General features: G+C 39.4%; 1 protein-coding gene and 1 long non-coding RNA gene across 11 annotated transcripts in view; one reads left to right on the forward strand and one right to left on the reverse strand.

The window, feature by feature from the left end:
- Positions 1-141: 141 nt before the first annotated feature.
- Positions 142-27,680, forward strand: LOC141730773 (uncharacterized). The gene is made up of 4 exons (XR_012582430.1): positions 142-252; positions 1,174-1,373; positions 18,673-18,825; positions 25,060-27,680. It is a non-coding gene; the product is annotated as an uncharacterized LOC141730773 (long non-coding RNA).
- The window catches only part of ST18 (ST18 C2H2C-type zinc finger transcription factor), a 167,717-nt gene continuing 164,015 nt past the window's right edge, over positions 24,055-27,756 (reverse strand). For all 10 annotated transcript variants that reach the window (XM_005479288.4, XM_074550958.1, XM_074550967.1 and 7 more), the window contains 2 exons: positions 25,544-25,687; positions 24,055-24,736 (listed from right to left, as the gene is read on the reverse strand). In XM_005479288.4, the coding sequence (XP_005479345.2) occupies positions 24,596-24,736; positions 25,544-25,687 (285 nt within the window). In that variant the 3' untranslated portion in view covers positions 24,055-24,595. The remainder of the gene's footprint in view (positions 24,737-25,543; positions 25,688-27,756) is intronic.

The raw sequence follows: 27,756 nt of genomic DNA on the forward strand, positions 1-27,756 counted from the left end.
ACTCTGATCATTTAGCAGGGAAATTAATTTATGTGATACTAACCAGCCTCCAAATTGGGTTTATTGGCTCATTACGGTTACTCCAAAACGCCAAAGCTTTATGTTTTAAAGAACCTGAAGGTTATTTTCAGAATATTTGTAAGAAATGGAGAAAGGGAGAAAGGAAGCAAGAAAGCAAGCAAGAAAGAAAGAAAGAAAGAAAAAGAGAGAGAGAGGAGAAAATTGACTGAATAATGAGGATCTGTATTAAAGGTAAGATGACAACTTTAATTCAAATTTCAATGAATGACTCTGCAGATCAGCCAAAGAATGTTGAAGAAATTCTCCTGTCTGGTAGGGAAATGCATCTTTATCCACCTTTCACTGTTGTAGTATGAATGTTAGATTATTAGCATTGTGCTTTTGGCATCAATACACCTCCATTGCACAAAGTACATGGAATGCACCATGGTCTAGCATTGCAACATATAGATACTACCATCCTTTTTTTTAATAAACAAAAAATGTGCATGTCCTTATAGCAGAACAATTCTGTGTCTATTTAGTACATTAAAGCGAATAAATTCAGAATAAATCTTGGACAGCAAAATGGAGACCATGCTTTATGTTTCACATTTTATGTCAGATGGGTAATCCTTATGTTATCTCTAGTTGTGGCATTCTATGGCCCATCGTTATCCTAAGGACAATTAGAAGTCTTTACTACGACCCTGCCTGAGGAAACAATAGTGTTTCTAGATCTGGTGCCTTAAACTTGATTGCTTCACTTCTTTCAAATTAATTATTTGTGCATGCAAATTAGCTACTCTGAAAAGGATTTATGTAATGCAGTACAGTTTGCCCTGTAATCTGATGAGATTTGTAAAAATTCCTTAAATTTTAGTTCCGAAATTCTATCAGGATACTGTAGTAAACTGTTATCTTTAATAATTTTTTGACATTACATGGAATATACTACAACTGCAAGACTAAAACACTAGCCTGTGACTTGGTTTTAGACATCTTTCCTTATACTTGTGTTGGGAGGGGCCCAAAAGGTCATCTAGTTTCAATCCCCTTTTGTGCACAGGGACACCTTTCACTAGACCAGGGACTACTGTCAGTTTGAATGCAGTACCCCATATCCTGTCACCACATGCTCTTGTGAACAGTCGCTCTCCATCTTTCCTGCAGGCTCCCTTCAGACATTGGAAGGCCACAATTACTTTGCTCTGATGCCTTCTCCAGGCCAAATGATCAAAATTCTCTCATCATTTCCTCATAGGAGGAGTGTTCCATCTCTATAATCATCTTGGTGGCCTCCTCTGAACTTGCTCCAAAAGGTCCATGTCCTTCCTGTCTTGGGGATACCAGAGCTGGATGCAGCACTGCAGGTGAGGTCTCAGCAGCACGTAGTTTGTTTTTAACTCAGTAGAAATTATTTGAGTAGCATAAAATTAATTTCCTATGGATTTTTTCAAGAACAAGTGGTATTTTTGTCTTTCTAATTTTATCACAGTCTTTTTTTGTTTTAACTTCATGGAGTTTAGGTTTTAAAAATATTAGCAGTTTGTATCCAGACACACCTGCCCAGAAGCACAAGTCGTGATGTGGGTAACACTCCCAGATTAGGGCAACTCCTTCATATCTGTTGGATAGGCTTTTTATAGATCCTACACTACAACCTGAAATTTGCAGGATGCACATGATTGCACTTTCCACTTGGAACAGGAGCACTCTCATGATTTCCTTGTTTTCATTTTGTGAGCTTATATTTATTATCCAAAAGAGAATCACAGAAAATTTTCAAAAGGAACAAGATTATGAGAGCCAGAAGCTTGGGGGCTTTGTGGCTTTTGAAGTTTGAAGGAAGGGCTACTTGTCAGGTGACTTAAGGTTCCTTTTCAGATAATGAACAAAAATGTCTGATGCTTTTTGAAAGTGAGAATGTTGCATAGAGATTCATGTGTGTCTTCTATTGCATTTCAGTCCTGTACTGGTACTCATTTTCTCCACAACAGATTGTCTGTAATTAGTTGAAATAAATACCTGCTATGGAGTTTAGGACATCCTCCAGAAAGACTTGGCAAGAATCAAGGCTTCCCAAATCCCAAATTGAGACTTAAAATAGTCTTCCCTAATCATGGGGATATTTATACTTGACAGCTCAACCTTGTTTGACATGGAAGTTTTCAAGGCCTATGCTTCTAGTCCACTTTCTAGTCCAACTTTTCTAGATGTAAATTAAGTTTGTCTCCACTTCATCTTGTTTTTGGCAGCCTGATTGGTTTTGTCATAAAGTCTCACATGTGCGATGTACAAAAAAAGCTGTAATCACTTTATGTAGCAAGTGGACATGGTAAAAGTTGTGCCAAAGCTCAGAGTTCCGAGCATCTCTGTAGGTGCACACCTTCTTTGCAGAGAACAATTCCCTCCCATGGTATTACAAAGAAAAAAGGGGTTTTTTTTCCAGTTCTGCTGCAGTCAGCAGATGAAGATCAAAGTGGTTGAAGTGATGAAGATACACTGGATTCATAATTACAAGAATTTACTCTCTGCTGCTTAGGCTTTCCTTTCAATTACAGCCTAATCCTTCCATAATTTATGCTGAAGACTCTCTACCTGTTACAGTTGCCTGACTTCTTCCAAGTATCATTATGGTTGTAAACTTTTGAAGGGCCATTAGAGATGAAAGAATTCCATATAAAGCCTGATGAAGTGAAATGGAGCAAGGAAAGAGAAGGGCTTCTTGTGAAATGGTTTTCAGTAGCACTACTGGAGGGTGGAGTAGCTCCCTGTGAAAAGCTGTTGTGGTCCAATTACCTGAACAAAATGCAGTTGTGGTGTAGAAGAGGTGCATGCTCTTGCAGCATCATGTTTCCCTCCTCCTTGGCTGTAATTAAAGGCTGACTTTGAATGCTAAGGTCTGAGTCTCTCCAGATGCTGAGGTGGAATCTTGAGATGTCTGGTAACAAGCAACCAAAACACAGCAGATAATAGTTTACACTTTAGGGTGGAAAATATGCAAATGAAAGGACCTGTTCCATTAAATGCTGCAGGTTTTCTGTTTCCTCTAAATCTATGGCAGTTGTAAGTGTTCACTGCCTACGAAAGATAAATGGATCTATGATATCATACTCAGAGATTCCCATGGGAACATTTTGTGGGATAGTATAGTTGATATGACCCCAAGTGTGAATCCTCTGGACCAAAAAGTCTACACACTCCTTCCTGATTTAACTCCTTTCCTATTCAAATGCTTATGTCCAGCTGCAATACTATATTCTTATTTGATAAAAAAAAGGAAAAAGAAATAGAAAGGAACCAAACACTTTAAATGTCTTTTAAAATCCCATGCATCATAATTTTAATATATTATCTATTAATTGATTAACTGTAGCATTTTATAAAGCCTAGATCATACTTTTCAGAGTCACTAGTGGACAATGCCACTCCAGGTTTTTTAAGTGACTGTTTGAAGCATATCAAAGACAGATTTTCAGAAAATGACAACAGTTTATCTATAAAGACTGAAAGACTGAGAGAGTTTGAATTTTTCAGCCTGGAGAAGAGAAGGCTTCAAGGTGTCATAATTGAGGCTTTCCAGAATCTAAAGGGAGGCACAAGAATGATGGAGGGAGGTGATTTACAAGAGCATGTAGTGACATGACAAGGAGCAATGGCTTCAAGATAAAAGAGGTTTGGTTTAGATTAGATATTAGGGAGAAAATCTTTACTGTGAGGATGGTGATGGACTGGAACAGGTTGCCCAGAGAAGCTGTCAATGGCATGGGGTCAATAACTAAATTAAGATCCTCTCCAGCTCAGGCCATTCTAGGACTCTCTGAAGTCAAATGTGTTTCTCCTCATGCTTCATGCTGTTCCAGGTGTGAAAAAATGCAAGGAAGACATGCAGAATGAGATGGGTACCAGGTAATTGCTAATGCTATGGGGATCTCTGTGTTACATGTTAGAGCAGCTCTCTGTAGAGCCACCCTGTATCTGCCATTGTTGGTGCAATGCAAGTGCTTGTAGGATGAGGTTTACCAGAATATCTAATTTCCACTGCTTTAAGCCCAGTTTCTGAAGTGCCTTTGGTTTGCCTTAGCATTAGAATCTGTCACAAGACATTTTCTGGGAAGATCATGTGTTTCAGGACATCACATGATTTGAACCTGGTCCTTGTGCAGGTGCTGCGCTTCAATAACATCTGTCAGGCTACCCCTGAGGACAAAGTGCCAGCTGCTATAGGAACCATACACTAAAGTGGCTCTGCAGGACCCTGTCTGGTGTCCTGAAGAGCTGGCAGTGGGACAGCACAAAAGAGCTCAGCTAGCACCCATGCACTTTCTCCCGCATAAATTCTTGGAGATCTCTACTCTTCCTGGTATCCTGCTGTACTAACAGTCAGTTCCTTGTGCTTTCAGCAATACCCCTGTCAGGTCTTCCCCTATCTGAATATTGCTTGTGCCCTAGTGCCAAATCAAAGATTTTACAATAGTAGCTCTGAAGTTAATTTTGTTTCTGCAAACCCAAGAAAGAGTATTGACCATGTTTTTTTCATTGTTAGGGATGTACACTATTTAAATCCCTATACCTGAGTATTTATTTAGCTGGTATATAAGGTTGACTGTTGGCTGATATTAGAAAAGAAATGGGAGTCCACTTGTTAGTGAGGGTTTTTTGTATGTATCTTGGATTCATAAATTCTTGGCTGTCAATCACCCATTTTCTTGGTTCATTACACAAACCATTTCTTAAGGCTCACCACAGCAGGAATTGTTTTCATTTTTGTTCTGCTAATGGAACCTGATTTGGAAAAACTCAATGGAAGTCATTGAAGGAGCCTTAGCTTCAAATGAAAAATATGAAACAATTTTATTTCCCATTGGGGAAAAATGTGGGTTGGACAAGAAAAAGGCAGCAAAAGGGGGAAATGGAGATAGATATAGAATCACAACTCAGTCCAGAGTGTGAGAGCCTAAAACACTGCAGGAATAATCCAGGTAATGAACTGACAGTCTGAGAAACCCACAGGGAGTTTCCAAAACATTTTGTCTTTGGAGGAGATAAAAATAATTTCCATAAGAATTGTATTCATGGGCTTACAACCAACACAGAGATCGTATACTATGTTTTCAGCCAACTGTTTCTCCAGTGTGTCTGAATAGAAGTTGTTAAAGCCCTTCACTTAGATAAAGGATGTTGTTCTGCAGCTCTTGCAGCAAAAATATCCTTGTTTCAAGTCCTGTTGTCAGCACCCTAAAAAAGATTGCTCTCTATCTTTGATACAGAGCAGTATTTCCAGGTGACACCACTACAATGTTTAGTTTGTTCAGAATTGAGCTTGACGAATAATTGATAATGCTTCTCAAAAAATTCAGTATCTATAACTAAACTTTTCTTTCTTCATAAATTTCCTATAAAAGCTTCTGTGAGTTTTTTCACACTATTTTTTGTAAATATTCCTTAGAATATGGGAAGCAGAAAAAACAGGACACTCATTATTTGCAATTCACTTTATGAGTAGCATTTGTTTTTCGGTTCATGGATATTCAGCACTGTGGTTATCAAAACTCCTTGTGTCAACAAATTTTTTCTTTCAGTGATTAAGTCTCAGGAAAAAAAATCAGGAAAACATCTAAGGATTATAAAATTGTGATTAAATGGTTGCATTATAACCAATGAAAACAAAGTACAGAATTTGGTATAACTAGTTTGCCCAGTGCTTAGTCCATTATTCTTGAGAATTCTGTGAATTAGTATGATTTAAAAAAAAAATTATGGAAGCACTAAAAATAACATGTAGTGTAGCCAGAACTTGAAAACCAAACTGGCAGGCCAGAGGAAACTGGTGTTAAAAGCAAGGCAATGACCACTGAAATATTTGAATCCTTCTCTTAAAGGGGTGATTGGAAACCATGAGAAAAGAGTTTACAAAAATCTCAATCCAGACCCTCTGCACTGCTTTCTGGTCAATGTATAAGACCAAGCAGGAATTCTTTGAGGCTGAAAAAAATGGAATTTCTCCATGTCCAGCCCCACCTCTTGACTGACAAATCTGACTCTGAACTTCCTTGGTGAGGGCTCTCTTGCAGCTCGACATAGTAGCAAGGTCCTTCAGAGTTTCTTTGGACCATGACACTCCTAACAACCCCCCAGCCATCAAGTTTCTGCATTCAGCAAAATCCAGATGGATTCAGAGTTGAGGGTATGAGATAATTAACCTCAAAATCTGTTTCCATCCTCTTACTTTGAAGTCCCATATTCACAACTGTCAGAAGCACAGGTAGAAATAGTGGTTAAAACATGAGCAAATACTTTCTGTTGCTTAATGCAACCAAGGTCATTCACTCTGGAGTACCTGCTGTAGCTGTGGAAAGATGTGTTGCCTAAGGGTTTGAACTGAAGGATACGAAACTCGGTTATACTGATATTAATAGAATACAGCCAGATGGTGCAGTCATCAATAATCTAAAAATATCCCTGGTGCATAGTCAAAAGCAAAGTAGCATGAAAATTAAAGTTAAAAAAATGCACTCACCAATAATGTCCTAAAAACCCTTTAGTCACACCCTATGTTTGCTGAAAGGTCAGTGCATAGAGACAGTGAAAGTCTTTGGCTGTGAGAAGTCATTGAAGGAGAATCTTACCCCTTACCTACTTGGCTGATTTTAATGTTGTGCACTTAAGTGAGTTAAAATAAACAGCGGCTTTAAATGACTCCAAATTTTCGTTAAAAACATGCACTCATCCTTCTGTGTACCTGGCCCACTAATGAGTCAAAATTCATGTGACAAGCCTGATTCATCACTCCTGTGTGGGTTTAAATATTGTTTCTAAACCCTTTTGCAGAAAGGGCAAAAATTTACCATTCTGGTACAGTCCTATTTGTGCAACTGTTGACAACTGTCTTGAGTGGTAGTTAAAATAATTCTCATCAAAATCAGAATATATGTATTTATGTTTATATGTACAGCTATGAGAGTTGAGAGTACCATAACTAATATACACACACACATATATATATATATATATTTGATAGTTGCTCAAGTTATGTATGTATGTGTATATATATATACATATATGCATACATATACATGTATTTGTGAGCAGTGATCCACTCTGCCATCTGCATAGAAAGAGTTCTTGACCTCAGCTGCTACATTTTTGCATTACTGTAAACCTCTCCATCTAAGACTGTGGTTGATCATTGAATTAAAGAAAATAAAACAAGCACTAAGCAATAAGCACAATGCTTATTTCAATGTTGTTTTAAATGATAATAAGATTTTTAACATGTTTATAGAAATTTGTGAGGAAGTAGTCCACATTTAAGTCGTAGCAATTAGTTAGTGCAAGCTTTAAATTCAACAATATTAACTAAGGGGAAAAAAAGTACACTCATGCATTTTTTAAAACCCTCACCTGGGATGATTTAGAGTTTTGATTTTTTTCTAGACCCAGGGGAAGAAACGCCACCAAAAATAAATCAATTTTCATTCTCCTAATCCCCAAAGAAAAAGGCTGATACAGTGCATTTTTATTTTGGGCACATAAGCTATTTCTCAGTAACTCAAGTCTTTTTATAGTACATGTCAAAAGGCAAGTAGGATGGGTTTTGTTGGTGTTTTTCTTTCCCCCACAGGTATTCCCTAGCAATGGATTTGGGAGCCTTTGTTCTATGCAAAGTCAAAAATCTCCTGCATGCCTTCAGAGATCTACATGCACAGGCTTTGTAAAAGAAAGAGTACATGGAATTTCTCAGGGCATGTCAGCTTTTATGAAACTGAGCATTTCTTCAGTAACAAGAGAAGCAAATGGAAAAAGACATGGCAGGAGATTATACTTGTCAAGTGGAAGAAATAGCACAAGTGCCTGCCACAAAGCCACCTCAGCCCCACGACTGCCTGTATAGCTCAAAGAGATAACTCAAACCAACAGTGCTTGAAATGGTGATGTACAGGAAAGACTCGATAAACCTTCAGAGCAGGAGAAGATCTAAAGATTTTTTTCCTTGGTTTGGGGGATTTTTTTCGTTTGTTTTTTTGTTTGTTTGTTGGTTTTTACTTTTTTTTTTTTTTAACTAGTTTGGTTTGGTTTTTATCTTGGCTCACTTTTCCCCCATGTTCTGCTCTGACAACCTTCTCGCAGATTTCTGTTTTGCAAAGCAGCTCTGGGCTGGGTTGCTGAGACCATGTGGACTTGCTTTGTCAGTGGTGGCTTCTTTAAGTATGGAAAAAAGTTATTTTGGAGGGAGACACTGTAAAAATGGGACGCGAGATGGAGGTTGGGATGTGAAGTTTGGGGCGTGCTAGAGATGGCACTACACATAGAATACTCCCATACGTGACCATAAGAAATGCCCAAATTATTAAAGAAAAAAGGCCCATTTTTAAAATGGTTGAGAGCTGCTGAGAAGAAAAACATTTGAAGGAAATGAGTAGATAATACAAAGCTACTTTTGCTCAAGAGAGCAAAAGGCAACTAAGGCAACTAAGACAACTAAGGCAAGGTCTTCTGCTCAACCTCAAGTCTCACTACACATGCATATTATAGAAATGCAGCAACATCAGAAGCATGCATAAAAATGAGATCTGTTCTGATTTTTCATTGATGTAACCAATAATTGAATCTAACCCAGATTTATACAATTCTATCCAAATCTTCAGTAGTTGCTTCTTGGAATGATACCTCTTTTCCCTAAAGCTATTCACTCCTTGAACCATTTCAGAGTAGAAAGGAACAACCCTAAGTCACACTGAAAGACTAGCGACAATTAAAATGAAGGTAAAACATATAATTTTTATAAACCTTTATTTATTTTTTACACAAAAATAAGACTAGAGGTGTTGTGACTGTTCTCACAGTACAATACTTCAGCAGCTGTAAAACCTGAGACTTCTTTTTGGCATCACCCAAAACAGAATCCTGTAATCAAAGGCTCACAGCACCCATGAGGGATACTCTGAAAACGTTTGGATTTATATGTTAAAAAAATTAAAAAGAACACATTACAATTTTGGGGTTTTTTTTCAAGCCAATGAAAACCAATTTGTTTCAAAGCAATTCACTGAAAAAGCCTGAACACCAGTATGATGTTGGGCCTGTTTTATGCTTCCCTTTTTCTCAGACAGCTGGTGATACCCTTATTTCGATGAATAATTTTTTTATTTATGCTCACTTCAGGGATGACTTCTGAAGTTAGCAGTGGTACTTGTGAAGGAAAATCACTTTTGAGCATCCCACTTTTAAGGATAAATTTTTCAAAAGCACATAAGTGACTTAGGATCCTACACTAATTTTCAAAAGTGATTTAAGCCCCCCAGTCTAGTTTCCTGACAGCCAGAAAGATTTAGGATTTGAAGGGATTTATTTAGATGGGTTTCAGCATTGTTTGGCAGAGATGCACAACACAGCTCTTCGACCGCTCACAGCTTGGAATTTCAGCACCAACTTGAGTGTCTGTTTGCAGCTTGGGATCCCTACATGGGAATTGCTAAGCTTGTAAGAAAGGGATTTTCAGCTTTTTAAGGCAAACAGCTGAGCGAGGAAGCTGCCTGAATTAGCCAATAGTGCACAGCTGAAGAATGGGGCTTATGTGTTTTAGCAACTGATGTGATGCCAGTTTAGAGGTGGCTCCCCTCATTCAGGATCCTTGGCTGGGAGCTCTGCAGGACGTGGGCACTGCAGCCAAGTCAACTATTTAAGCAGCCTGTGCCCTAGTTGTCAGAACCTCTGCTTGTCTTGAATGCTGTCTCTGCTCACTTATTCTGTTATTCTCATTATCCCTCATCTGTCAGGTAGGCTGGAGTTGAGTTGAGCTTTTCTTTCATCTAGAGGTGTCCCTGTATTTGTTTTTCTGCCATGGTGCTGGGAGACAGCCAGCCTCAGGCATGCTGAGGACACTGCTGGGTGGGTAAGCCAGTAATAGAATTATATTGTTTAGATAGAAGGATATATATGTTTAGATGTCCAGGCTAAAACCCTGGTGTCAGGGCTTGCAGAATCTTTGCTTGAGGCAGGGCTCAGAGCAGCTCATTACTGTGGTGCTGAGGTTGAGATTGGGCTGATTGAAAGTCCTGGATGGCAGCAAGTGAGAAGTTATCATTACTGATTTGCACTGATGGATTCACCGTGATCTGGTTTTAAAATGCTCAGTGAAGCCTCTTCAGGTGCACAGTTTGATTGTATGACGTGGCCCAGAGGAAGTTGTTTTTGGAAATGGTATTTATTATCATAACCTATTTATGCTGGGTTCCCTCAAGGTGATCAGTGTCACAGTATCGGACAGCATAAGTGACTAAATATTTTGATATATAAGTTTTTGTGTGAATCTGAATCTTACATGCTTTAAAAATCATGGATGTCTATCAGCATCCTCTAATACATAAATGTCCTTACAAGCATAACCCATAACTTCCCTGAAACTCTGGGTTTTTTTAATTGGAAATTGTTCTGAGCATCTGAATTGCAGTTCACAGATTTGAACATTGAATTATTATAAACATATTTTAGAAATCCTCTAAAAATAGTTTCTTATGAGATAACTCTTAAGCTATTGACTGTTAAGGCAGCTGCACTTTCTATTTCAAACTTCCTTATAAAGGAACATGGCTTTATTATTTCACAGTTTGTTTTGAAGTCCTGCCACCTATTGGTTTATCAGAGCACTGATCAGGGCAGCTGGGTGTCTCCCTGAGAAACTACAAAGGAAAATGGATCTTACAGTGTGAAACCCCTAAGCACTGAGAAATCTAACAAGTGAGCACAGAAGTAATTTAGCCCCTTTGCAATTGCCAGATAATTTGGTAGTGCTATATTTGCACCCCATATGGACAAGGCAATTGCTAAATCTTAGTTTCTCTCCTTTTCAATTTAGAAAAAAAAATAATCCTCTTCAAAGATAAAAACATTGAAGCCCTGGAATCTTATTCGAAGGATTTGCAGACTACACTAGAAAAATGTACATATGTTCATTGATGCAAAATAGTTTTTAAATATACAGATATGCATGCACTACATTTACTTGTTTTGAGCCAAATTGTGCGTAAATAACTTCTCTCGTAGCTGCAAACAGATCAATCACTTTGCCTGTATTTGCAAATGCCTTCTTCTCTACCACTAATACACTGCACTGGGAGAATATCTTAGAATCCTCTTGTAGCTTATGTTAATGTTATCCTGGTACCACATTACTTTCAAGGTCCTTACTATAATACTAAAAACTAGCATTAATAAGAGTATCTGGGTAGTGAAAGCAGAGCACAGACAGAAGATAAGAGTTGCATGAACAGTGCAGGACAAAAGTCTAAGAGTAAGTATCACCTATGTTGGAGCAGAAGTAAAAGCTGGGTGAAAAAATGCATTTCTAGACCTACTGGTACTGAGATTTTTGAAATTTTGCTATGAAAGTGAGGATTTTTCAAGACAAAGCTGAACCTGCTTTTAGCTTTAACTTTTCCTAATGCTTTGTTCAGGAGATGTTTCCCTTTGGGACAGTGACCTTTGTCACCTCCACTGCCTGATTTCTGTCTGGTAGCCTTCAGAGCAAAATAAAACAAATAACCACCTGAGGAGAAGAGACTGAGGGCTAGTCAGTCAACCAGCCCTCTGCTTTCCCTGCTGGTACCAAAGCAGAGTAGGCAAAGTAGCATTGTACAGAAGAAGCAATGATCAACTTGTCACAGCTGCAACCACAGACTGTATAGAATGCAGGCATCATTGTCAACAAAGCTTGCCCTGACAGCTCAATCAAGTTGTGTTGTGCTTATTCATGCAAAAGGGTCTGCATGAAAAAGACAAAATATTTTAAGAAAAGGGTTTAAAAATATATATCACCCACAAGAAACTTGCAATTAGTTAACGGTTCTTTAAATATTGGGGAAACTGCTTAATTCAGAAGCCTTGCTGTCTTCTGTTCATTATTTTGTGTACCCAAAAGAATTCACTAAAGTGCACTCCACATGATGACAGTGTGACAAGGGCCAATTTGTGAATAACTTGTCAACAGCTTGAATGAAACTCTAGAAATCCATAACAGGTGCTCGATAGCTATAATCGAGTGACAGATGGATTAGATACATGAAACCACAACAAACTGACTGAATGGGAGAGGGAGAGAGAACAAGGGTGAGAGTGGGGGAGGTTCATTAACTATAGAAGAGAGCAAAAATACATGAATTATTAAAGAAGCAGCATGAGCCAATTTGTGTGGATGCTTCCTGCTCATCTTCAGCAGCCCTGGGAAGAGGAGCTGCAATGCCAGCTACTACACACAGCAGCAATGGACTAATATCTTGACTCTAGGCAGGGGTGTACCAGAGCTTGGCACTGGCCTTGATTGCAGAAATCACTGCTGTATTTCAGTACACACACAAGAGCTGATTCAGCAGTGTACTTGAGTGCAGGCCTTGCTCTGAGCATGTGAATAGCACCATTAAGGTCAGCAGAACAACTGTGTTAACTCACACCAACACGTTTAAGCCTCTTGCTGAAATTTTTTTCTGTGTTGAGGGATACAAAACACAAGGGGATGAACCCCAGCTAGTATAAATTGTTACAAGCCCCCTGGGGATTGCTGACACGAGAGGGTTAAGTGCCACTCAGGGGCACAGGCAATGATGAACCAACTCTGCAGGCTTTAAGTGAGGGGGTTGCCATCGGGGCCCAACCTGGCAGGTCTGTTCCTGTGCCAGCAAACCCAGAGGGCCTCCCCAAAGCCAGAGGCTGCCTGCATCCACCCCCACCTTGGTGTGGTAGGGGACCCACAACACCATCAGTGCTAGATACCCTGTGTTTTAAGCAACCAGAGCCATTGATAGGCACCCACTGACCACACACAGCTTTGTTCCAGGTGTGTCAGAATATTATATTTAATCTCAGCAGAGAAACATTCTACTTAGTCAGTGCCCAGCCTTTGTCTTCTACCTGGCCCTGACTGCAGGCAGGAGGGGGGGTCCTGTTACCCCTCATAATCTCCAATGGCTTTTTCCCTTAAATTTTTTACTTTAAATTAAATCTTCCATTTCCTTATTTTCCTCCCATGCACCCTGCTTAGTGCCACAATCCCAGATTTGCACTTATTCTATCCAAACAATGCTTTTCCACAGCTACCTATTAAGGGAACAACCAAAACCTTGACAGCTGGTTTGCTTTTATAGACTGCCGTATCTTTTTTGTTCTGTCACAAATCTTGCTGTGCCTAATATCTTCCCCCCAAAAATTGTGACATTTTGGAACCTAGTCAGATGACAAACAAAATACAGTTCCTGAATATTTCAGGTGCAAAAACAAGACTTGCTTTTGTAAAAAAAAAAAAAAAAAAAAACCACCAAAAACAAACAGTAGAAACTTGATTTCTATTTCTCTTCTCCATAAATGTAACGTAAACACAGGGACTAAACTACTGCTTAGGAAAGGAGCTTGCTATGCAGTCATTATCATACTAGAAACCCCTGTGATAATAAAATGCAGCCATTTTGCAGTAAATGTTGGACCCCTGACACCATTTAATTTTCTTGCACTTTGGCATAATACTTATGTTTATTATATATTCACTCCTGCCACCATCCAGGATGCTCTGTTTACCTGAGGTGAGGCTGTTCTCTCTTGCTGTGGGTAGTGATCCCCAAAACACCACACTAGCACACTCATATTCCTATCTGAACCTTGGATCAGTGAATTCAAACTGTCAGAATTAATCCAAGGAAGGCACTGTTTCATACTTGAATGCCTTTCAGCTCCTAGCAAGGAAAAACAAAGTTGAATTTCCAAATCTAGAATATAGGGATAAGGCAGTTCTGCTGCATTCATGAAGTTCCGTTTTGCTTCATTTCAGCTCTACTTTATAGTGTTTCAGCAGCACATAGCTGCTTGCCTTGAAAGATTGCCTGAGAAGAAGATTTCACTGGTTTTTTTTTCTCTTCTGAGCTGCAGTAATGTTCATCTAAAGATGTGACTGAGGGGCTGAAAGAGCATAAGATAGGGGGTGAAGAGATGGTGGGCTCTGATAAAGGTACTCAGCTGTCACCACTACCATGGTGGTCAGTAATGATAATATAATAGCTCACACCACTGCTTAGGACAGAGCAGGCAGGCACATGTAGCAAGCAATAAAACCATATTAAAGGAAATTACAGCTCCGTAGACAATCAATTGTGTTTCAGGATCTGAAAGAGTTTTTATGCTTGGGTAGATCTTAACCAATGTTTCTACAGAAGCAAAACTAAGATTGGAGAAAGTTTCCTGTTTAGTATGAATTTCCTCATTCCTCATTAATATCTAACTAAATGTTTCTCTCTTTTGGCTGAGAAACCTATTTTATGTATATTAGCCTTGGATCTAGCACTGTTTCTCTGTTCCAAAGTTAAAAAACCCAATCTGATTGCATGCTCTTATGTCTATGCCTCCTTTGTAATGCACACTGTAATTATCACCATGCAGAGAATTTTGCCTGTCTACTCCACAGCTGTTTGTGGGTGAAACAGCAACTCTGTGTGAGCAAGTACACAGATGTTCAGCTATTGAATCACTTCTTTGCAATCCAGACCTGACAACAATTAGGATGTCAGCGATCTCCAAGCACCTGACCAGTGTTGGCTGTCTTATTTTGAGAAATCAAATTAAACTTTGACCTGGTGGATTTTAGAGTACTGAAGCAAAAACTGATGGTTATGTAGACTGGGAGAAACTGGCAGTTGCACCTTGGATCTACAAGGAGATGTTATTTTGAACATCTCTACTTTGCCTAAGCCTTTTGAGGAATATCTGTAACATAAAGAAGGCAGTCAGCTTCTTTCACTGGAATGAACAAGTATACTAGACAATGGTTTGGGTTTGGTTTTGGATTTTTTGCATCTATTAAGCTAACCACAAAACTGTGTCTGAACTCCCCAAGACTATGTGAATAGCTGTACTGCTGATTTACACTTAGGGTTTCATTGAGAGCATTCTAGAGACCACTGCAGGTCTTGCTCAAGTCTACAGCTAACAGCTAGGTGCAAGGAATGTTATTAGCCCCTAATTTCACAGATGGAAGGTGAGAAAGAAGCAGCAGCAGCTTCTTCACAGTTGTGGATTCATACACTTGTGTAACCAAATGGCAGACAAATGCCTGTGCACATCCTTCACTCCTCTGTGAATAGGAGTGAGAATTTGCACCTGTGCCATTTGCATGTGGTCAGCTGTTTGAAGTGTAAATGGTGTTAAACCATGCAGATTTGCTTTTCAAACTCATTCCATTAAGACACTTTGCCAAGACATGTAGGTTATAAGTGTTAGAGCCAGGAACAGCTGCAAGGAGAGCACCTTTCCCCTTGCATTGTGAGAACAGCTGTTCAAAGAGGTGTTCTGATTGAATACTTATAAACAGAAACTAGAAACAATCTAAAATGCTTCACATTACAACTTTTGCAAAATCCAGTCATCTAGATGATTCATCTGCTAGTAGCCCATATGAAAATGAAGAATTTTAGAAAGCCATTACTTTAGCTTAAATAACTTTTCCTTTAGCGGATCAGACCTGAGGACATCAGTTTCTTCACGGGTTAATTTGGCTTAGCCCTTCAGCTTGAACCATTAGAAAAAAGGAATAAAAATGTCACAGAAAAAAGTTTCCCACATAATTCACCATCTTCCCAGCCAACTCGTGTATGTTATTTCTATGTTAAAATAAAGGAGGCATAAGAGCACAGTTTTTACCCAAACACTTTTCCTATTCTATCTTCTGGACAGAAAAAAAAAAAACCAACGAAAATCAAAGAAAACTCCCAACACAACAAAGCAATAGAAAACCTCCCATCAGAACACTCATTCTTTATAATCAGCCTGTGTCAATGATGTAGGGTTGTAGGGTGAATCCCTATGTAAGGACTGGGTCTAGGTTCTGAATTTTCAAATGTTGTTTTAAAAGACCATAATCAACATGACCAGACCTCCTTATATTTAAACATGGATTTAAGAATTGTTCTTAAGCCAAAAATCCATGTGTGTATTGTAACTTCTAGGTAAATTTGAGACCTGGAATAGCAATATTTGGTTGGATCCTAGATTTCAGTGTTAGAGCTATTCTGTGTTACTGAGGTACATGCCAAGGGGTGCATGATAGTGGATGATATTAGGAGATGTGTTGATCAGACTTTATGTTGATTTTCAGCTCTTCTGCATCTTTCTGGAGTATCTTAACTTACAGATTGGCTTTGATATTACATATCACTCTGAAATGGACAAGAAGTCTAAAGGATGAAAGACCTGAATCAGATTTCAAAGATGTGTACTCATACCACAGGGGAAAGAGAGAGAGTATTAAAATTTTGGAAGCTGAACGCTTGTGCCCTCAGGCCAATGCTGTACATTCAGCAGCAGGCTGTCATACCCTAATTGCCTGTACCCCTTTGTGAATCAACGTCTCTGAGAAGCCAATTCTACACGAGGCTTCTTTAATATACATCTTCTCATTTGCCCCACGTATATTTCAGTTTGCCATCTGATAATTGGAATTGTGTGGGTAGCAGCCGGTACCATCTGGCTTGTTAATAAGTAGAGGATAAAAATGTCTAATGCCTTGCTCTACATAAATACAAGAATTACCCTACAAATAAACAGCTCCCTAAAACCTCAACTGATGAGAACAAAAGAAAATAGTGTGGTCTTAGCTCATTAAAAAAACACTGAGGAGAGAATGAGGGAACAGTGTGGAAAGCCTCATCACTTCCCATCTGAAGTTTTAGTGTAACTAAAACATATGGGGAAAATAATGCAAAATTAAAAGTGATAATGCACTTTTCACACCAAAACATATTGGGCCACTATACAAATGATGCAATTAAAACTGCTGCCTTCAGGAGCCAAAACCTAAGCTGAATAAGTACGGTACAATTAAAGTTTTCAATTTAAAACCAGTGAAAGATTTATCATAATGAAGCTCAGAATAGAGATAATATGACTTGGGGGCATCAAAGCTAAGCTATAGAAAGCCACATGTCCTACAACATGGGGTTAGAATTGGAAGACTGACATCAGCAGATTTTAGGGCACAGAAAGGCTTACAAGTTCATTTGCACGTGAATGGCCAAGACCATGCAAAATCTTGCATGTAAACAGTGTAGTATTGTAATCAGTACTTTAATTAACAGGAAGGCAGTGCAAAGCTGTCTGCATTGGGGAAATAAACTCTGATCCTGTGGGCTGGATGCGAATGCCGTGCTGTTGTATTTAGAACCTGCTGGAACTTGTACAGCGCCTTATCTGGAGGGCTTCACGCGCGTCACGACAATGTCCCCTAATCTGGCAATAAAAAGGGCATCATGAGCGGTGGCAGCCGGGCCAGCCAGTCAGGGCTGCAGGCACGCCATGCTCCCAAGATGGTGAAAGGAGATTTAAACCTCTTGCAGGAAAAAACCCAGCAAGGATTACCTCCAGCCTGGCCTGGGTATGGAGGGGGGAAAAGGGAGGAAACACAGCTGGATGGTGGCTACCTGGTTGGGGCTGACAGTGCGTGGGAAGATGCAATCAGGAGAGGGGAAAAGGCACTCAGCCAGCACCTTGGTTCCTCCTGACCACCAGCTACCTGCACCAAACCTCAGCCTGCAAAAGCAGACCTGCTGGCCTTTGGAGTTTTGCACCTCTGGGGGTTTTTCCCAGCAAGGCTCAGCCTGCCCTACTGATGTTGGGTAATATCTTCATTCTTCCAGATATAAACTCATCCCAGGGTGAACCAGAGGCCGAAGGTAGCATGTGCTTCCCCAGGAAGGAGGTTTAGTAACAAGGGTTAGTAACACTACTTCTGATGATCCCATAGAAAGCTGGAGAGGAATTTAGACAAAATGGGTAGAGACCCACATTTGGAAAACAGGCTTGTTTTGTACTGGGGGGAGCTGATATAGTGCAGCTCCCAAGGGGCTCCCATGGTTTTCTGCCCTGTACTCCAGCCCCGTAGTTGTCACTATAAACAGTCCTATAGTCACTGCTTGTCTACCTTCATTCTTGCTGAAATATTTACTCTCACGCATGAGACTTGCACTATTTACATCCTTTGATGCTGCACCAAGCACACAAGCACAGTTCTCTGGCCAGCCTTGCGCTAACTCTTGCTGCTACTCTGAGTTGTACGTCATGCTGATCTGGAGCTGGCCCTTGCCAAACAGAAGCTCTAACAGCTGAACCTCCCTCCTCTTCCCTCTTCTCATGAATCATAATTTTGCTCTCATAGCAATCAGCTGATTTTTCACAAAATCTGTAGGAGCTCCATTATCTCAATAAAAATACTTCTGCTTTTATAGCGCTTGCTTCTGTTGTTTTGAAATTTAGCTTCTGCATTTTGAAAATTTAGTTTGAGACTGGCCTGCAGCACTAACTGGAAGATATCTTCAAGGGAAACCATAAAATAAAAACCAGGGCAATTGAATGAAGACTATAATAATGTCTTATGAGAAAAAAAAACAAAAACGGGGGCGGGGGGGTGTTATATGCCCTTACACATCTGCTCTGGCTCTTTCTCCCTCACTGTACACATGTTGTACCTCATGCCCCTGTGTAAGACTGGTATTGCTCATTCCCAATGCACATTGGAGTGATTTTCATTTCCCAGATGTGGAAACAGAGCTAGAATCAAGTATCTTGCTCAGGGTTACCTAGAAGCCTGAGTACGGCCCCAGTCTGGGGTTTCTGAGGTGCTGTTTTGTCTCCTGGCAGCTGGAAAACACAAGGCTGTCCCCACACAGTCCTCAGCACTGGTGCTCCACGTACGATACCTCTGCCATGTGTCTGTGCAGAGCTCAGCTCTTCAGTCTGTGGAGATGGCACTGCACTTCCACTGAAGGAATTCAATTTACACCTATTCTTCTGGTAAGTTTTCATGAGCTTTTTAAAACCTTCATTCTGTCCCTAAAACCTTTCTGACCATACATCAGAATTAAAGAAACCAACCCCCAATTCTAGGCACTTCCCTTCCAAACGACCTAACCTCATCCTGCATCTAAAGGATCAGATCAGTTTCATCCCAATAATTTTGAAATCAGTCTAGCACCTGGGTCTTGATTCAGACTTTTTTTTATTGTTTTAGAAGTAAGCAGAGGGTGCACATAAGAGTCTACATGTTACTGTAACTAGAGAATATTGCTAGCCAGATAGCTTCAACCCTAGCCGCGGCTTCAGATAAATGTTTGGACAGAAAATATCATCAGTTAAAGAAAGAAAGAGATTAATTCCTTTGTTTTTTATTTTTTCTAATTTTTCTGTGAGAAGGGAAAAAAAAGTTTAAAAAATAAAAAAGGTGCTTACAAACAATAAACAAAGAGTTTGGTAAGGTTTAGAGCCAGGCTTGGAGCAACAAAAGTGATGTTTTCTTCAATACCTGGGGTGGGTACAAGTACCCACCTGGAATTTTATGATGTATTGTTTGTGCCAACAAGTATTAATGATATATATATATTAGATGTATATAGATATATATAACAATGCTATGAAATAATATGAAAACTTAGTAGCTGGTAATTTGGATTTGCCAGAGAAGAGAATTTGGAAAAGACCCTGCTTGACAAAACCAGCTGTGCATTTAGCTTCTAAAAATTAGGTTCCTCCAAGGGATGTGAAGCTGAGCACCAAAAGCTGGTTGGAAAAAATCTTGTGCGGTAACAGTTTCAGGAGCAGACAGCAGCAACCTGAATAGTAATTGCTACTGCATAACTGAAAAGTCCTGAGATTTACTTAGACAATGTCCCTGGGAACATTCGTTAAGAATGAAATGCAGTTGAAGCAATTTGTACCATGAAGTCAGACAGGAAATCAGACTAATCCCTGATGCAATTATGTGTAAGCTTGGCTGTCTAAGACTTACTAGAGCAAAAGAGACAGAAGAAAACCAAGCCAGAATGAGATATTGAAAGGTACTGAAAGTAGGTCACTGTCCTACATTACACAAAAGCTAAATGGAGCTCTATCATCCCCCAGTACCCTGAGCAAGTTGAACAAAGGACTTCGTCTGGTGCAGAACTCCTGACAGCATCCAATTACACAGCTGCATAAATCATAAAAAAAGTTTAGGCATAGCAGAATTTCCAAGACAGGTAGAACGTATTGCACTGAATGAACACAGGAGGAAAGCAAGGAGAGGACTTGTGTCATAAATCTGTGTCACTGCATGATAACAAATTCCCATCTAGAAATCCTGTGACTTATTAAAAGTACAGTAGGACAAAGAGGCATTGAGTAGAAGAGCCATTGCACTGTTAGATATATACACTAAGTCAGCAAGAGAGAAGAGATGCTTAGTTAGTAAACAGAGATAAAATTACAGTAGAAAACAGAATTTGTTTTCTACAGAATCTATTGTCTACATCGTAGACTCAAAACTCTTTATCACGGTTAGTTAAGAGAGAGGGTAGGCTTCCTGAGCTGTCAGAACAGCAGATGTTGACTGTTCTTGCTCCCCTTCCTTCTTTTTCATATTTAAATCGTCTATTCAAATTAATTAAAAAATTGGAATTAATGTATTTTTTCTGAAGTGCTTTTCCCCCTTCTATAGGAATAGTTACAGAACAATTGTTAAAAATGGAAACTTCAGAAGATGAAAATGGTTTGAAACATTGTTCAAGCATAATGGGTTTTGTTGTTTTGGGGTATCCCCCAACCCCCCAGCTTATATTAGTTTAATAATGAATATAGCTTAAGTGTTTATTCCTTTTTTTTTTCTTTAATGGAAAAAGGCCATAATTTCAACACCAAAGAATTATCAGAGCAAGTTGTTTAAAGATGAATGTAGATAGTCTTTAGATAATAATAATTATTTCATCATAACTGTGGATATCATATTCCGATCCAAAACTACTAGGAAAAGTGATTTTCTGCTCACAATCCTTGTCTCAGATCATTGGAAATATTTGAGATTAAGCATAGTTTTCTTAGGTCTATGTAGAGCCCAACATCCTCATAACACTGCCTTTCCCAAATCTTATAAACAGCAGATAATCGTATTTATTATAGAACTTTGAAAATTACATGAGAAGAGTTGTCTGTCTGACAATAAGGCTTTCTAAATTTGTGATTTGAATTTAGGCAGCCAGATAAAATGAAAATATTGACCTCGGTCTTTATCTGTTTAGCATTAAGGCACATTGCTAAGACAGACCTGTTTTCTGCTTTGTCTGTGATGTGTGAGGAGAATGTCCCACTAGTGTCTCATGATATGAAGATCCACAGCAGAAGTTTAATAGTAAATTTTAAGAACCATTAAAATACTATTTAATATTAATTGTCATATGACATAAATAAAAAATAACTGGGTTAATAAAAAGAACCTGTTCATGGTGCCCTTGGATAAGTGTCCTAGAACAAAGCAAACTCTGAACTCCACTGGAGCAGAGCTTCCCTGGACAGGTCTGTCTTCATTCCAGCACTTCGCTGACTCTACAGCTTCAAATCTGGCAAGATTTGTGAGCATCCCAGATTCATGTGATACAAATTTTTAAATTCCCTTCTAGCTAAATGCATTCCTGTAATTTTTTATATGTCAGTCCATTTTGGTTTATCTGAAGATGTCTATTCAAATAAATAATTATCAGCTGCTTTATGGCATTTAAATGCGACTTATTTTCCAAATGAAAATCATTCTCTATATGTGGAAAGTTGGAATCTGAGACAAGAAATGCTCCTGAAGCCATTAGCACGCATCCTAAATAAAACTGTTTCTTGCATTCTCTACAACAAGCAGTGAAAAAAGAAAGTCCATTAGATAGAAATATTGTCTTTCTAAAACCAGCAGATTTTTATTTCTGCTATGTCTGAGCACTGCAATTCTCAGCAGAAAATTGCACTGGAACAGTGGGCGGTTCCAAATTGCTGGAAACTTTACAATGGCTTTTATGTTTAAACATAATTTAGCAGCTGTTAAAGGTCAGCACAAATCCTGTACTTTATCAGTATAAATGAAGTCTACAACTGCCAAGAAAAGAATGCATTAAATAATGCAGTGATTATCATCTCAAATCTTTTTTTCCCTTCAGAAGTGAAAGGGACCTCTTAAGCGGTTCTATTTTTCTCCTCCTTATTTCAAATTGACAAAGTAAAACACTAATTAAATTATTTATATCAGAAATTTACTTATGAGGGTGACACATTTTGTACACAAAGCAAGTGAAACATATGACACATCGTATAGTGCCAGGTGCAGTTAATAAAGTGTAATATAAGTCGGCATCTAGAGGCTAAAAAACCCAACAAACTTGCTGCAATATTTCATTATCAATTTTATTTCCTACCATACACCAAATGTACAGCACAGAACACAATTTTGTTGTTTTGATGTAAGAAATATTAATTGTATGAAGAAACAGTATACAAACTACTCCAAATTAAAAAATGCATACATCATTGCTCTTTACAAAAGGTCTAATTTACAGTATAGCTCATCAATGCATTTTAACACAAAAAAAAAGAAAAACAGAAAGAAAAAAAAAAACAGTGCACATTACAAAACACATCAAGTACGAGGGAGGCAAATAAATACAAACATACTTCACAGAACATCCTGAGCAAACAACCAAACACAGATAAATTAACCTGAAGCAATAGTAAATCATAATAATAAATACATAGGTCAGTAAGAGAATTTTTTTTTACTTAAATAAAATATATAACAAATTTGTTAAAATATTTAGTAAATTAAACTTTAGTCTTTGTAATGAGTGAACTCATTTTGTATGCATTTAACATGTATAACAAATGTTTGCTTTTTGAGTTTTTAGCAAGAACAATAACTTTAATAGCAAATTTTTGTTTGGTGTTCTCCTATTTATATTAGACAGCACATATGGTAGCTTTTGAAAAATCAATTTAAAAATAAACACAGCTCCTAAGAACACACATTTTCCCCTGTCTAAACTAAGATTGGAGAGTTGAATCAACCCCCCAACAAAAAGCAAGCCCCACCTAATGCAGAACAGTGACCACAGTGCATGAGAGTTGAATCACTTCTGAATAGTACTTTTGTGCAGGAACAGTAATAATATAATTGTATATGTCAAGCCTGTGAATGCCATCATATTCAATCTAAATATAAATGCGGCTAATAAAAATAAACACTTTCATTATAGCACGGAAAAATTAAACACACGCTAGATCCATGTATACATTTACACTGAGGCACATATGCACATGAGGTGTGTGTGCATACAAAAAAGGCAGTTTAGCTGGTTGTTTATACCTTTTTCTTAAAAAAAATAAATATAAAAAAAACTTCTGAAACAATGCTTAATTACTTACAATCCCTGAAATAGACATTGCCTCTGTTATAGCAACCACTAGTTTCTGACGGATTCAGAAGTTCCACACCCAGGCTAACCGGATACCTCTGCGCAAGTGCTCGTCTGTCCACACCTCCGCCTGTCTGTCTGCTCTGTAGCACTTGGGACCCTACCAGAAGACTGGTGACAAACTCAGTATCAGCCTAGTCTCAGTGAAGAAGGATGGGAGAAACCAGTCAAGGTGTTGCTACAGGTCATTCAGAGGGACAAGCGACCACCGTGGTGCCAGAGGGGTGTTGTTGCCCTCCAGACAGACCGCCGCCTTCTCAGCTGCCATTACCTTCAAACCAGTATTAAATGCCATTTCAGGGGAGATGTGTTCGACTCATTATGTACAAAGCCTTTAGCTTGGGATGTGTTTGCGTTTTTTCAATCCAAATCCATTGCAATACTGGTCACTTGCTTAAAACCTCAACGTCTCATACTAAAAAAGTACCAGTACCTACCTAATTACCCTTCTTGTTTTGAGATAATTGTCATTTTCCTCCATGAGCTAACTCTGAACAAAAGCTGCAGTGGTAAAATAAATCTGAAGTTCTCTTGAAACATTTTAAATAATCATTCTCATAGGCTAAATCACACTGCCAAGTCAAGTGCTTTGCTGATTGCTATATTTCATTATTGCTAACATATTCTTTAACACACTGTTTTCCAGCATACTGTGCTTTTAAGAGCCCAAGTTCCCCACTAGTGGGCACCATTTATCTTCTCATTCCATGCATCTTCACATCTCATGTTACTGCAAACCCATTTCTGATACAAAGCCATTATAAAAAAGCAGGATGTGAGGAAAATAAAACTAGAACCACGGTTCAGTCATTTGTTACTTTCATAGGTTTTTTTTTTTCTTCCTGTACAAACCCAGCAAGTTATTTAATTTACAGTATAGCTTTCAGTCTATTTAAAATCCCATTGGAAAATAAATTAATAAACACATTTGTAAAAATATGGCAGGCCGCAAAAATGCTGTTAAAAGATAAAAAAACCAACTCTTTGATTAGAAATAAATAAAAAATATAAAAAATAGTCGCACACACTTTTTACATTCACTTTACAAAAACTGAGTGCAAAAGAAGAAAAAAAAAGAAATTGTACTGAAATAAATACAATATACTAACAGAGTGCATTGCTGTTAATACAAATAGTCTGTTGTGGTTTAATTCTTTTTTATGTCAGCTGGGAAAAAATTAGTGCAATGTTGCAATTGTAAATGCAGCATGGCAACCTACACCCCTTAGCAGTACATGAACTCCTAACAGATCCATCTGGAGTTTACTGCTGTTAAGTAATTTCTGTTGCCCAGCAGCTTTCACATCCTACACATGGATGCCCTTCACTGCCTGTTTGATACTTTCCAGCAGAGCTTTGCATTCGGGGGAATAGTCCCGTTCCAGATTGCTGTACATGTCTGTGAGTGTATTTACATATGCTTCGAAATTCTGCTCACTGATTGGCCCCTAAATGGAGACAAAACAGATTATAATTGTAGGAGGTAAAATTAAGGCTGAAAAAACCCAAACACCCAACCCCAAAGCACGCCAAAGGAGCGATATGGCAACTGGGGAGAAGTACTGAGCAGGGCAGCCATCCAAATTAATGGAAGGGTTGTGGAAATTACAGGAGTTGCACGTCCTGGGGAATCTATAATCTCTCCAAGCAAGAAAAGAAGCTGGAGATATTATTGTTATTGTAATTTTTTTTCTAATTTTTCTTTTTTGTGGCCTATTTGTCTGTGGATTGTGACTGACATCCCCCTAACTGTCCTTTTTTAATCTTCCAGTGGCACTCTTGACATTTGGAAAGGGACCTGGAATCACAAGCACCTCTGTGGATTTGTCCTTTGTTTGAAAGCAAGATGTGAAATTCTCGAGAAGATGGAGCTTCGTTGTCTCCAGAAAAATCATCTGTATGAAACAGTTTATAGTTTTGATCTGGGAGCTAAGTCAGAGAGGATTCTCATGAGAGTGAAGTTTTCACTCTTTATGCAGGGTGGGTGCTCAGACAGGGAGGTTTGAGGGAAAAGCCTGCCTTGCATGGTGAGGGTACAGGGCAGAGATACCAGGGCTGGCTCATTCCTGAAAGGAACTGCACCTACGGCCACACAGACTTCATGATCCTGCATCTCTGCAAAGCAAATCAGCCTAAAAGTTCTCTCTGCTAATGCAGCTCCAGCACTCCTGCCAGTCCCTGAGCTTGCTCATCTGCTTTGAATGCTGGCAAGGCAGTCTCAAAAGAAGGTGTTAACCTGCTGGCTGTGGGCTTACCATCTGTGGCAGCTGAATGTCAGCAAGACTGGAGATAAGGGCTTGGCTTAAGCCAGCTAACTCCTTCAACAGGCTCTCGTTGTTCTGCTCTATGAGTTTGTTCTCCTCTTCTATTGTTTTCAAATTGCTCTCCATAGATGTTATCTAAAAGAGACAGGCAGGCACAAACACAGACAGACAAACCCTTGGCAGCATTGTTACTGCAGTTTGAACCCAAAATATCAGCTGGGTGGTTATGAGAGAGGCCATGATGAATCTGAAACTCAGCTATGCTTCATTTGGGAGAGACATAACTTCTCCACAGAGCATTCAGAGCAAAGAAGAGGTTGTATTTGCTCTAAAATGAGGGACTTTGCTGCTGGTTCATGGAGAAATCTTGTGGCAGCAATGCACTAGAGAGTGCCCCAGAGGGGGAAGAAGGAATTGAGCTTGCAGAGGAGGGTCAGTATGGAGGAGGGATGAAGTGTGGCCTCAGGGCTGGCGGAGGAAGGAGAAAGGAGGTTGATGTTTTCATTGCTGTCCTGCTCTTACAGCATCCCTGCTGCTCAACCACAATAGCAAGGGCACGGGTATTGGGTATTAGCTGTTGTGCTGCTTTCCTGCCCTGCTCCTGGGTGAGCTCTGGGCTGGCTGGGATTAGCAACAGGCCTGGTGCTGGGAACAATGAGAAAAAAATAGAGTGGAAAGGAAACTGAGAGACTGAGCACTGTATTGCAAAGATGGTCTCTGACTAACAGAATGGAGAGGAGGGTTTTGGAAAAAGCTGGAAAAAGCAGTAAAAGTAGAAAAAAATTGGTATCTTTTCGAAGTGAGAGCTCAGGTCTGAAATCTTAGATGTCAAAAGCAGTGCTGAAAAAACAAAACCAGCAATGGCAGGGTCTGGTTCCATCCTGCCCTGCCCCTTGTCCCAAGAGCAGGCAGCTCAGCAGGGCAGAACCAAGGGCTGCCATCCCTGTGCCCCACCACAGCTCCACAAGGCGCTGACCAGTGCAGTCATACCCACAATTGTCATGCCCACCCTTCTTTATTAGTGTGCACCTCTTTGCACTACTTAATTGCTTCCTGCTTGTGGCCACTTTACTTCCTTTACTCAGGCACAGCCACACAGCAAAACTCCCCAGTGTGAGAAATCCCTTTTTGTGTGCCTGTCGTCCACTTCAACCCCTCCTCTGGAGGATGCTACACCTGGCTGGGGTGGAGTAAAAGGAGGTAGGAGATTTATGGCTTCTGCTGTAGTTCAGTTCAGGCTTGGCTGGTCAAGCTGCCTTCACCAGAGAGAAAGTTTAGGAGAAGAAATCTGACTGCACAAACTGGGCAATCGCCATGTAAATAGCTCCGTGACCACCAGAGAGAACCAAGTGTCCTGAGACAGTGAGCACAGCCCCCCTGCAGTGCAGTTTGGGCTGAATGTCCCCACAAATGCTGTGGTGTGCAGCCAGATTGTTTAGATCCAGCACAGGTGGCACAGGCTTCTACCTTGTTTAGACCATACACGCAGTGGTTGTTGAAAAAACAGCAGGAGACAACACTGCTCATTCAAATGTGGTGCAAATAGAAGGGGGGTATGGTTACACTCAGTCTGGTTTAGATCTATATTCCGTTCACAAATTTATTTTTATTTCACTCTTATTCTGAAAATTCTGAAGCTTCTGCTCATGCTTTTACCCAATCTGCCCAGGTTAACTTACAGGTGTATATGGGAGTCTGAAGGGATGACGCTATACAGCTCACTCCATAGAACCACTATCAGCATATTAAAACCAACTTAATCTCTCCAGTACAGAAAATAATGAAAGAGAATAACTCTTTTGCATAACTTCCATCAAAATCCTCTTCTACACAAGCTAGCAAAAGCTATACATTCCTTACCAGCGGTTGCCTGGAGGCAAAATTCAAAGTATTTGAATAATTGACTGTGGGTGAGCTAAACTAGGAAAATTTTCTTTGGTACTCATTAAGACTTGGAGTGGGTTTGTAAGAGGAATTATCATCCCTCAAAACTCAGGTCATAGGACTTCCCTGGTTTGGTAAGCAGATGTTTGGTCAACAAAGGAAAATGGATGTTTTGTTTGGGAAGTATGTTTCATGTCTGCTTGCTAAGATTAGCTACAAACTGTCCTGAATTTGTCATTCAGCAGATCTTTAAGACAATAATTGCGGTTCATTTACAGAAAACAACAAACAAGAGCTTGGACAAAGAAGTGCAGAGGAGA

The sequence above is a fragment of the Zonotrichia albicollis genome, chromosome 1 (genome assembly GCF_047830755.1).
Source record: "Zonotrichia albicollis isolate bZonAlb1 chromosome 1, bZonAlb1.hap1, whole genome shotgun sequence".
NCBI classification, from domain to species: domain Eukaryota; kingdom Metazoa; phylum Chordata; class Aves; order Passeriformes; family Passerellidae; genus Zonotrichia; species Zonotrichia albicollis.